At 42.2% G+C, this 12837-nt stretch overlaps 1 protein-coding gene across 1 annotated transcript in view; it reads right to left on the reverse strand.

The window, feature by feature from the left end:
- Positions 1–12837, reverse strand: part of RNF10 (ring finger protein 10) — a 31592-nt gene that overhangs the window by 6503 nt on the left and 12252 nt on the right. The window contains exons 3-13 of the mRNA XM_059040527.2: positions 10477–10676; positions 9303–9393; positions 8101–8285; positions 7885–8021; positions 5067–5227; positions 3620–3745; positions 3026–3302; positions 2678–2811; positions 1558–1675; positions 1218–1319; positions 53–208 (exon numbers count right to left, since the gene is read on the reverse strand). Coding sequence (XP_058896510.1) covers positions 53–208; positions 1218–1319; positions 1558–1675; positions 2678–2811; positions 3026–3302; positions 3620–3745; positions 5067–5227; positions 7885–8021; positions 8101–8285; positions 9303–9393; positions 10477–10676 — 1687 coding nt within the window. The remainder of the gene's footprint in view (positions 1–52; positions 209–1217; positions 1320–1557; positions 1676–2677; positions 2812–3025; positions 3303–3619; positions 3746–5066; positions 5228–7884; positions 8022–8100; positions 8286–9302; positions 9394–10476; positions 10677–12837) is intronic.

Consider the following 12837-nt stretch of genomic DNA (forward strand, 5'->3'; position numbering starts at 1 on the left):
TGCGCCACCAGGGAAGCCCCAACTTCATTCTTTAAATCCCAACTCTATTTACCTGCTTGGGAACCTGGACTTCTGCTAAGAGGAGAAAGGGAGAGAGCCCCATGGCCCTCGGTGCTGGTGGGACCCAAAGCAGAATCAGAGGAGCAGGTATAGGAATTGAAGGCAGGAAACTGCTGTAGATTCTCTAGGGGAATGTGGACTTCTGGGTCTGCAAAGCAAAGACGAGAATGGTAGGCCCATGTACAGAATTCCTCAAATCTTTTCCAACAGTTGTGGATAGTCAATATGAATCCCCCAGGGGTCTGAATGATGGAGACAGAGCTTTAAAACCCAAATTTATAGTAACTGTCACTTTATGTCTTTGTTTTAATATAAAAGCCTTGTTCTAACTCTTCTTGGTTGAAGCTAGGTGATAAACCTGGGGGTTAATTATATAATATTCTGTATACTTGTGTTTGAATATTTCCATAATAAAACGTTAAAACAAAAAAGCCTTTGTTCCTGAAACATCACTTTTCTCAACTATTCAGGACTTGTGCTAAATAGCTACAAAACACTGGTATGCCAGCTATATACTTATCCCAGTTGAAGAAGTAAAATTTATGTTTACCATACCACATGGAGTTAAAATAGCTAAGTCCTTTCCCTAGCTAAGGACTCAATTCCTTGTTTTCAGGAGGTTAACTAGACACTCATGTCACACAATCCTTGGTTCAGTGAAGCTTGTTTAAGAACCATATCAAAAGATTCTACTTACTGGTATTAAAAGAGCTCAAATCTAACTTCCTGCAAGTATTTCCTAGTTTTTCAATAGGTCTCTACTATTTCAGACTCTCCTGGTAGACTTGCTATATATAGATGTCTCCAGAGTCATCTATAGGTGAGGCCAACATGTATCCAGAGAGCACAGGACCAGTTATCCCAAACATGCAGCAGATCTCCAATTCCCTTCCCCCACCCACCCAGGTTTTTTTCACCCACTATGCCAAGGATGAACTTACTATGAGCTATGCACTTTGACCAACATCAACTCATTAATTCTCATGTAAGCCTACAAGGAAGGAGGTACTCTCACAGCTCACATTTAAGAGCTGAAGAAAGCAAGTGGCACACCTGACATACGACCTGAACACTCTGGCCCCTGGGCCCAGGCACGGGATCTCTGTACAATGATGCACAGTTGTGCTCGTCACTGAGATGAGAGTTCTTGAACTTACACTTGCCCTGCTTCTTGTTCTCCTCCATCTCAATCCTGTGCTCTCGGCGACGTTCCTCCCGGGCCTTCTTCTGGCGCTGCCGCTTCCTCTTCTCGATGTCATCTGCGGGTTGGTGAGGATGTGAGGAGGCAGACGCAGGACAACCTGGCCATTAACTCCTCCCACTTGGCTAGTAACTAAGGGCACACGAGTGGGCCCAGCTAGATTGGATGAATGGATGGAGTGTATCAGGAGGTTCTGAGACTCATGACAAAAGCTCCTTACTTCCTCTTGTGGGTTTCTAGTCACAAGAATCCCTAAACTCCACTAAAAAGGGAAGCAAAGTAGGGGGCATTCTCACCTGAGAATATGTCTAGGGTTTCCTTAGAGACCAGAGGAGGCTGCAGAGCCAGTTCACAGATGCTGAACTCGCACGTAAGCGGCAAGTGAGAGAGGTATCTATGACGCTGTCGCACATCCTACAAGGGAAAAGGGACCGATGCTCAACTAAGACCAGGCCTAACTCTAAGAGCAGAGGTTTCCACCCCAGATATCAGGCAGTATACCACACCCTCTCAAATGGCAATGGGGCTCAAAGAGTTAGTGCTCAAGTTATCAGCTTTTGAAAAGCTGAACAGAAATTGTCAATTAACCTACCATAAGGTAGAATAAGCAACCAAAAGCAGTTTTTTTGGTTTGTGCTGCAAATGAATGAATTAAGGCTGGTAATGAATGATCTAAACCTGATCAGCTGTTTCAGCTTTTCTGGGGGTCCACAACAAATAGCGGAGAATAAGGAAGATAAGAGTTATTTACTGGGAAAAAAATCTGGGAACCTCTGACTGAATTAATGATAACTGGGAAGGCAGATAAAGCAGGTTTCCCTACTGAACAAAGCTTGGCCTAAAACAACAAAAAATGAAGGCCATTAATTTAATTTTCTTTTAATTCTTTTTCTGCATGTTTGATGGAAAGTTCATAGTACTTAAAAAATCTCTAAATTTAAGGCTTTTAACAAATTTGTGATCAATACAACTGTAACTCTCAAAGAGCAAATATTCACATATGTAAATTATCAGACACTAATTCATGGGTACCTGCTAAGCCAAAAATTCATAACGAGCTTGTGTAAGCTACCTTAAAGCCTCCAAGGACTTTCTTTTCTTGCCATTTCTCCCAAGCAATAAGGAGAAACAAAAACAAATTCATCTCTGAAAGTACGAGACATCTCTATTCCCAAACCACAATAAATGAACCTGTGATAGAGAGCAGTGGTGAGTGACCTAACAGAACACTGGCATGGTAGGGGAGGGTCATTTAACTTTTTAAAAATTCACAGGCACCATCACTAACAAAAAGACTTAAAACCTTTCAAGACTAAAGGCCTTGAAAGTCTGTGAACTTGGATCAGCTAGGCCCACCACAAAGAGATTAGGTTAATGCCTCTTCCTGCCCCTCCACCACGCAAGGCAGGCCCTTACCTCAGACATGGAATACCCAGCGATCTCCACCACCGTGGCTGAGATCTTCTCAGGGCTCTGCTCCAGGCTGCCATACTCCCGCACGAGGCAGCGCACATTCACAGGGTGCAGGAACATGTGCTGCCCATCCTCCGCTGAAGACAAGTGGTTCTATCACACAATACTCTTGGCCAGTCCTCAAGTCAGGCCCTCGTTATCCCAGGCCCGACTCTCCCTCCCCAAGCTGAAAGGCACAACAGACCCAACTGCCCAGGAGCTAGCAGCAATACCTCCCCTCTGCTTAGAGAGCCAGATCACTTCTCCGAAACATTAAGCCGCAACCCAGCCCTCCTCCTCAGGGACACTCACCTTGGTAAAAGTAGTAACAAGGAGAGCTGCTCAGGTGTGTGATGCTTGGCTTGGTGACGGGTTCCTGCTGGCTGGACTCAGTACAAATGGTCCCCTCTCCAAGATTGTCTTCTGCTAACTCTGAGTCCTCACAGGCCTCTGACAACCCCTCAGGCTCTGGTTCAGAAACTGCTTCCTCTTCCTCTACCAGAGGGAGATCAAGAGGACGAGGAGGAGAGCCCAGAGAACAAACTTCTGTGGTCTCTTCATCAAAAGCAGACAGATACTCCAGCATGCCCTGTTGGGACAAACTGTAGGTCACAGAAAGAACACCTGGCAAAGGCAGGCACAGGAACCAAGCTCTCTTGAGGTTTACCTTAGCTGTCACGTTCACTGATTTAACATCACTGGGGAAAGAACACACATAGAAAAAGCACATAGGAAAAATTTAAAAATAAATAAATAAATTAATTAATTAATTAATTAAAAAGCACATAGGAAATACTCATAGTTCCCTCTTCCCCCCAAAAAGTTCAGACCTCACAACAGGGCCTAACAGCTGAAGAGCAGCACTTGAGGAATGGCAGCCATTTAGTCTGTAACTGGGACGCTAACCTTCCTGGGTTGAAAGACGGACTCCTTCGTCAAGGGAGCCATCAGCACCAGTTGTTCCAGAGCAGCCACGACACCAGCGACCTCCCCTCTACTTTCAGCCAATCCTGACAGAGCCTCTTCCCGAGTCTAGAGCACCAGAGAGAAAACCAGAAACATACTTAGTTTGAAGGGCCACATCTTACAATGGCCTTTCTCAACAGGAGCAAAAGTTAAAAGGCAAAAAGGAAGAGTCTAAGTACTTAAAATTCTCAATCTTTAAGGGAAGCAGGAAGCAAAAACACCTAGTACTCAAATGGGATGGTACTCTGCTTACCGTCTCTGACAATGATAACGATAACGCTACAAAAAAGCTTCCTGAACAGAAATCCCAGGACACAGAACTAGTCTTCTAGTTTTTACGAACGAAACTTTGAGAGAGCCCCAGTGCAGGAGACAAGAGTCTGGGCAACCCCCACCTCAACCCGGACAGCTCTACTTCTAGGCAGTTTTTCTTCTCCCTGAAATGCATTTGAACAAATGCTCCGCACTACAGAAAAATTAAAAAGTATTGGGTTGGCCAAAAAGTTCGTTCGGGTTTTTCGTAAGATGTTACAAAAACCCAAACAAACTTTTTGGCCAGCCCAATAAATACACAGAACGCTGCCCAAAGAGGACTTATGAGTCAGAGAGATAGAAATTCAAATACCAGCTTCACCTCTTATTAGTTACATGTCCTCAAGTAAATTATCTAACCCATGATTCCATTTCCTCATCCATGAAAGGGTATAGTTGTTCTATCACACCAGGTTATGGAGCTTAAGTGAGATACAAATAAGTACAGTACCTTAGCACAGCCCCTTTCATTGTTCTAATCTAGATCAGTGATTCTCAAAATGTGACCTGGGGATGAGCAGCATCAGAACCACTCTGGAACTTGTGATAATGCCAATTACTAAGCTTACTGAGCCAGACCTACTGAATCGGTCTCTCAGCGTGGAGCACAACCACCAGTGATTGTGACGCTTGTTCAAGTTTAAGAATCTCTATTGTAGAGGATACAGGACATAAAGGGATTCTATATTTGGATAATTCTTGCTGCTCCAAAATCCTCAGCAGGCATTACTAGAGCCTGCTGGAGAGGCCACAGTAATTTCTCCATAATGTCCCTCAAATAAAACATCTCCAAAAATAAATCCAAGTGTTTTCCTAAAGAACAAAAAAACCCACCTTGCTTAATTAAGAACTCAGCTAATCTAGAAACTCAAGGGTCTCAGTTATAAGATCACCTTGACTTGTTCCTTTCAGCTCCAGAGAGCAGTTTAAAAATCCCTAGGTCAACCCCTTCCCTCCTATCACCAAAGCCCAGAGTAAACCTACTTTTCTAGCCATTCCCCACTTGTAATATTAAATGTGGGGCTGAAGTAACTAATCCCCACCACCCCATCCCATTTCCAGTACATCATCTCACCTTGAGCTCCTGGATAGCTGCCTCAATAAAGCAGGACTCGGGAGTGTGCTTCTCCTCTGCCAGCTGCTGCTCTAGTGCTGCTTTCTCTTCCTGAACCACCCGGTGCAGCACCTGCTCCTTCGAGGCCAGCAACAATTTAGAGTACTGGCTGTGCTGTTCATCTACAAGAAAGCCAACAAGATGACAGAAATGCGGGACTTCCCTGGTGGCGCAGTGGTTAAGAATCCACCTGCCAATGCGGGGGACACGGGTTCGATCCCTGCTCCAGGAAGTTCCCACATGCCACGGAGCAACTAAGCCCTTGTGCCACAACTATCGAAGCCCGAGCACTCTAGGGCCCGTGTGCCACAACTACTGAGCCCGAGTGTTGCAACTACTGAAGCCCACGAGCCTAGAGTCCGTGCTCTGTAATGAGAAGCCCACGCACCACAACAAAGAGTAGCCCCCACTCACTGCAACTAGAGAAAGCCCGCGCACGGCAATGAAAACCCAGTGCAGCCAAAAAAAAGCTCACGGCTGTGTGACTAAATAGGAACTTTCATACACAGCTTTTTTCCTGAAGTGAAAATGGACTGATTTAGCATGTTTTCCTCAAAATATTTTAGCAATGACCTTAATATACGGTTTGTAACTCTGACCCCATAACACAAGAAAGCTATCGTAAGAAAACCAAAGATGTAGTCAAAAAATTAATGTTCTCAGAACTCCCTGGCAGTCCAGTGGTTAGGACTCCGCACTTTCACTGCTAAGGGTCTGGGTTCAATCCCTGATTGGGGAACTAAGATCCCACAAGCGGTGAGTTGCAGCCCCCAAAAAATAAAAATAAAAATAAAAACCACAATGTTCCTTAATTATAGCATTATCTTTAGTATCAGAAAAGCTGCAACCAACTAGTAAGTCCAATAAAGAAAGTTAATGATTTGATGGTATATTCATTAAAGAGAATTCTGCAGACATTAAAAATGCTTTTCTAAGAAGGAGGAATTTAGTGACACGGAGAAATAGCCACATTACATGAGGAAAGAAAAGATGCCAAAGAAGAAAACAATCCCAATTGTAGAAAGAAGAGAAACATAGAAGAAAACTGTACAATTAACATTTGGGGGGTACCTCTGGGTAAAAGGATCATGGATGATTTATTTCCTTTACTTCCCTCCCCCAGGTTTTGTGGACTTTAAAATTTAATAAACAGATCTATCTCATTTTTACCTTCTGTATCGTGTTTGACAGCATGATATACTCTAATGAAAGTTTCTTGTGGAACATTTAGGTTATTGCCAATTTCTATTACACTGCAACAAAAATATCCTTATACATGCTCCTTGGTACAAATGACTTCTTTCTGATATTTAAGTATAAATGCTGAATCAAAGGTTGTGCATATTTTAAATACTACCAAATCCACCCCCGCCACACACACACACACACACACACACAAGGCTGTATCAATTTAAACTCCTACAAAGAACAAAAGTACCCAATTCCCCACCCCTGCCAAAACCCACCCAGTACAGGCATACCTCAGAGATATGCCTGTTTGGTTCCACTGCAATAAAGTGAGCATCACAATCAAGTGGATCACAAATGTCTTGGTTTTCCTGTGCATATAAGTTTCGTTTACACTATTCTATAGTCTATTAAGTATGCAATAGCATTATGTCTAAACAATGTACATACCTTAATTAAAAAATACTTTATTGCTAAAAAAAAATGCTAACCATTGTCTGACAACAGCAGGGTTGCCACAAACCTTCAATCTGTTAAAAAAAAAAAAACAACTCAGTATCCATGGAGCACAAAACGAGGTATGCTTGTATTTGCCTCATCAGTGCGTGCGTGTGCGTGAGAGTGACTATGATAGGCATTTTGATTTGCGTAATTCTAGGCAAAGTTAAACCTCTGTAGATACTTGGAGTTATTCAGATATCCTTTTCAAGGAAATGCATTGCCAGATGCTTAGCCTATTCTACTAGACCATTCATCTAATTTATAGAACATCTGTATGTTCAGGACATTCATCTGTATTTTAAATGTGTAAATCTTCCCCTAAGTTTATTTATCACCTGTTGACTTTGAGGAGTCTTGCTGGATTTTATTCTTATAAAATCAAATTCATCAATCTTTTTCTTTTATAGCATCTATGGTTTCAGCCTGGTTCAAAATTCCACCCAGGTAAAAAGCCTGAGGATTTATAAAGATATTTTTCTGTATTTTCTTTTAAAAGTTTTGGATTGTGTTATATTTAATTCTTCAATCCATCAGAAATTGATTTTTATGAATGGTATGAGATAGAGATCTAATTTCATTTTATTTTTTCCCTAAGAGTCAACTGTTTCAATACTGTTTACTGAAAAATCTCTTTTGCCCAGTAATTGGAATGCCACTTTAATTCAATGCTCATTTCCATGTGGAATACAGAGAATACAACCTCTTGCACCTCGCCCACTGTAAGCACTGCCCACACTCTAGATCCGAACTGCCTGGCCACCCGTCTCTCTCTTCTATTAGACACCGAGTTCCTAGATGACAGGTGCCAAGACTGGCTGACTGTGGAATCCCCAAAACCTGGGCACAGAGCCAGACACTATTCAACAAAGCTTTGTGTACTTTTTCATTTTACAACTGAACCAAACTTGAAACCAAGAGTTATACCACTTTCTGCAAATTCCATCCCAACCTACTGGAACACTATGACTAATTTGGAAATGCTAGAAATGGCTTGCTGAAAGGCTATATCTCTGACAGTAGAAAGATATAGTCAAGTAATCTTGAAGGGTATATACCCACCATTATCTGCCCCCAAATTAACCAAACTTACCTCCAAGATGAATAGGATGTTCTACATTCATCCATTTGGATTTGGGCAAGGCCACCAACACCCCTTTCTCCCTCTTCATCAGCTGCATTGTAATGGTATCACCAACAACATACTGATGTGATTCTGTGGCAACAACACTGTAACATGGACATTTATATGTAGCAGGGCAAGGAGTTAGCAGACTGGGGTCTAATCTAGTAAACATCTCCGTCTTACCTCTTGAGATCCTTCTTATGCACAGAACTGTAACAGATGGGACATTTACTCCAGGTCTTCTCACTCAATGAAAGATAGTGCAGGATGCATGCCCAGCAGAAGATGTGTCCACAACGGGTTATCTTGGCTGCAGTAGGTGGATACAGGCATATTGGGCAAGATGGCACTTCATGGCTACAAATGCGCTGAAACAAAATGCCACCACAAGTTAAACTAGTTTCAGAACTGACTAGGGATTATCAAAGTTAAAGCCTCTCCTCTTCCATCCCCATCCCTATACAACTCTAACAACACATCTTCACAAAACTGCTCAACAGTGCAGGTATATGTACAATACTTCAAGCAAATCATAAAGGAAACAGTAATAATAGTTTAATATACTAAAACAACTATACAACAGGTATTTGGGGGGTTCTACCATCAAAGAGAAAAAAATGACAGAAATCAATATATGATCCCATTTACAAAAAAATATTTATATGTATGCATAAAGGTACAAAAAGGTTCTAGAAGTAACATACCAGTAATTTCCAACAGAGGAGTCAATGAGACTTCCACTTTATACTATATGTCTCTACTTTTTTTTTTAAACCAATGCATATAAAACCTAACTTTCATAGACCTTCTATGTCATTTTCAGATGATTTTATGAATTTTCACAGTAATGGGAGTCCAGGCTTTGGGTCTATCATTTTGAAACTACATCATATAACCTAGGAGTGACAAGGGGATACCCAGAGCCCGTAACTTCAAGAGAAGACAAACACAGCAGTAGCCTGGACAGAAGTACAGCTGTGTGGCTCATTTCACTTGTCACAAGGCCAAAGCCTAATCTGATACTGATTACTACAAATGGCTACCAATGAAGCAGTGTCCATGTAATGAGTCCATCCTGGGTCAGGAGGGTAACCAGAGTTCTCATATTCCCCTGATTACTTCTTCCCAGAAGAGAAGAGGTAGTAGACAGGACTGTTTTTATCCTACAGATCAGAGCCCTCCAACACCCAGTCCTGTAGGCCAGAGCCAATTAGCACAAAATGAACTCCAGAAGAAACTAGGACTGACCTCTGGAAAATGTCTACAGTAAGGCCAGGCAGAAAGTGCGATCAGCAGTAAACCCAGCCAAAAGCTGCTGTCACCACAGTCCCTTTCTTTAGTTCTCTCTCCCACTAACAGGTTATAAGCTTAGCTGAGCTACTCACCACTTGTTCCACAAAGTCCCAGTTGACTAAGGTATCAGGATCAGCAAAATGAACTGTGTAGTCCTGGTCTTCAGACACCACAAACTGGCAGCTAAAAATAGGGAGAGACAAGTAAAAGGCAGACTGTCAGAATCCACCAACAAGCCTTCAGCAGAAATTCATCATCTCTTCATTTAGAAATCAAATGCAGGCCATTAGCAGCCATGCTCTGTGAAGCATTAAACTAGGACTTCAGCCTCAGTTCCAAGTCCTGGCTCTGGAAGGAATCCAAAGACTCAGCAGGTAGGAGTCTACCATGAACTCTGTTTCTTCTGCTCCCAGGCCCAGCCAAGCTGCCTGCAGGCCCTCCTCTGAACTAAAATTAAGCCAGACTGTGGGCTCCATCAACCAGAAGGGAAGCCAGATCTCCTCCCTCACCCCCAGAAACCACTAGTCTTCAAGGCAGTAGAAAAAATTGTCCCCACTCAATCTTTTGAGTACTAGTTTTTTGTTTATTTTGGCCAGGCCACACGGCTTAGGGGATTCTCAGTTCCCTGACCAGGGATCCAAACCAGGCCACAGCAGTGAAAGCCCGGAATCCTAACCACTAGGCCACCAGGGAACTCCCAACAGTTTATATAAAGTACTAAATGGTTACTTCAGTCTAGATCCAAGGTCAAACCTTACATTATAACTAATGCCACACAAAAGGAAACAAATGAGAATCATTATTTGAGCAAATGTATGCCAAGCACTCCAACTTGGCACTCAATTCTCCCTTAAGTAATTTCTCCTCCTTTATAGAGGAAAAGCTGAATCTCAAAGTGGTTAGGTAAGTTACCCAAGGTCGAAGGCCAAAACAAGATTCAAATCTGGATTCAATTCCAAAGTAAACACTTTTACTACCTCATCATGATACTAAAGCATTATTTAATTTTAGCATTTATTATCTTCTTTTGAGCACCAAGAACATCCACTTGAAACACATCTGTGTTTTCAAAGCGAGGTGAGTGAGAGACTGAGAGAGAGAGAGAGAGAGAGAGAGAGAGAGAGAGAGAGAGAGAGAGAGAGAGAGAGAGAGAGAATCAACTCCGTTTCCGCCTCTCTCCCACAGTAGTTTAAAGGAAGCCTCTCTTTGCACCACAAATGCCCAAAGGCTCAATTTCACTTCCCTCCTAAGAGTAGCCATACTCACTTGGCTTGTAAAAACAATTCCTTGTTAAAAGGCTTATGCCCCCACTTGTTCCTTTTTCCCCAGCTGCCATGTCCACTGCCTTCAAAATGGCCTGCCTGGCCACGGGGTTCAAAAGTGAAATTCAACAAGTGATTCAGGTTGATCTTCTTCGGACCAGAGAACTGGGCAGGGCTAAACTCTGCCCGCTGAGCCTCTGCTACCTAGAGAGAATGAGAATAAATCAGAGGATTTTAAATTAGGATGACACTTGCTAAATGACAGCAGAAACCTGCACAACCCCTCCTTCTACACGGCTTAAAATATTAACTAAATAAAACACAGGCTTATATTTAACAAATAATTTTCCTAGGACGAGGTAATGCAAAAGTCTACCTAAGATCTAGATGGGAGTGGAAAAGAGAAAAGGAGCCTCTAACATACAATTACTTATAAACTATTTAGTCTGCCCTAAGTGGCAATTAATCATTAAATGACAAAACCCAGCATGAACTCCTCTAGCTATCTTGAAGCACAAAGATTTACTTACTAGATTAATCTTTCCACAGTCCCATAAGACTCCTACACCTTCACTCTTGTTAGCTACTTGCTCTCTGGTTTGTTTCTGGTCAACATGAATCTGTGGAACTATACTCTGGAGGCGGCCTGCAGGCAGCTACTAACTGCCATAGACTTTAGGATCCTGCCAGAGACCTCCTGTCTAAGACACACACTGCTATTCATTGTTAATTAAAACTGACAGAATTAGAACATGTAGGCAGACTAGCTCTGTGTCCAGAAATAAATCCAATCAGCACATTCAGAAACAGCTTAGAAAGTGACAAGAAATCACGTTTGAGAAATACCATTGCACAGAGATGGAAGATTTATTATGTTGGAGCTTTTGTGGTCCTGTTTTGACGTTCCCAAATTGAATTGGTACAAGTACCTGCTATAAGTCAGCTAGTGCATTTTCTAACCCCACTTTCCCATTTAATGTCATAGGCACTTGGCCCTGTCACTAAATACTAGTAAACAGTCACTTTTTTTTTTTTTTTTGGTAAGCCAGTTTTACTTTTATTTTTTTAAAGATTTTTTTTGATGTGGACCATTTTTTTTAAGTCTTTATTGAATTTATTACAATATTCCTTCTGTTTTATGTTTTGGTTCTTTGGCTGTGAGGCATGTGGGATCTTAGCTCCCCACACCTCCTGCATTGGAAGGCGAAGTCTTTAACCACTGGACCACCAAGGAAGTCCCTGAAGAGTCACTTTAAATAGCTATATACCATTATATTACGATGGGTATACTATAATGCCTTAGTGTAGGACACAGATTGTCATGGCTTTTCCAGCATTAATAAAATAATGCTATGATAAACACAGTTGATAGAGACCTTTGTGCACAAACATTTGAGCACCTACAATTATTTCTTTTGAACCTCGAGTAGGAATTACTGAGTCAAAGGAAATGCAAATTTAAGGCTTTTGCTGCTTGTTAGTAAAGTCAAATTTAGAGTTTAATAAGCAGCACTTGCATATACATGATAAAGAAATCTAAAGAGTACAAAAAAGCCGACTTCCCTGGCAGTCATGTGGTTGAGGCTCCGCGCTTCCACTGCAGGGGGCACGGGTTCAATCCCTGGTCTATCGATCGGGGAACTGGGATCCCGCATGCCTCGCGGTGAGGGCAAAAAGTACAAAAAGGGATACAGCCAAAGATACCTTCTATTCCAGAGGCAACCAATATACCCTCTGAGATATTCTATGAATACGGAATCAGAGTATATGACCTTTATGATTAAATACAGTGGCATATCACACAGTTAGGCAATCTCCTTTTATCTTAACAGATCTTGGGCGACAACACCTCCCCCCTCACTGTTTACTCACCAGAAGAAGCCCAAGACTTCCAGGTCATCCCTTATCTCTCACGCCCTAGACTCTCATCTCCATTTGGCTCTGCCTCCCCTAATCAGACTTCCACTCCAGTGCCCCAAACTTAGATAAGAGCTCGTGTTCACTCAACAAAATCTCCCACATTCTCAACCTTCTACCTTCATCTTTTTACCCTAACTGGCCCACTGTCTCTAATACTGCCTATCATAATTCCTGATTACACTTCCAACACGTTCACCTCTCAGTTCCTTGACTTCCTCTCCTCCAACCAGCTTGCCCTCCACTCTACCTCTGCCACCCACTCCCATGGGCATACCATCTAGAGCTGTGCTGTCATAACAAAGCAGCCACTACTATCCAGATATGATGGCTACTGAGCACTTGAAATGTGGCCAGTACCACATCATGAAACAGCATTTTAGCTATACTGGATTAAATATATTAACATTAATTTCATCATTTTTACTTGTTTACTGTGGCAACTAGA

This window comes from Kogia breviceps, chromosome 15, assembly GCF_026419965.1.
Source record: "Kogia breviceps isolate mKogBre1 chromosome 15, mKogBre1 haplotype 1, whole genome shotgun sequence".
NCBI lineage: Eukaryota > Metazoa > Chordata > Mammalia > Artiodactyla > Physeteridae > Kogia > Kogia breviceps.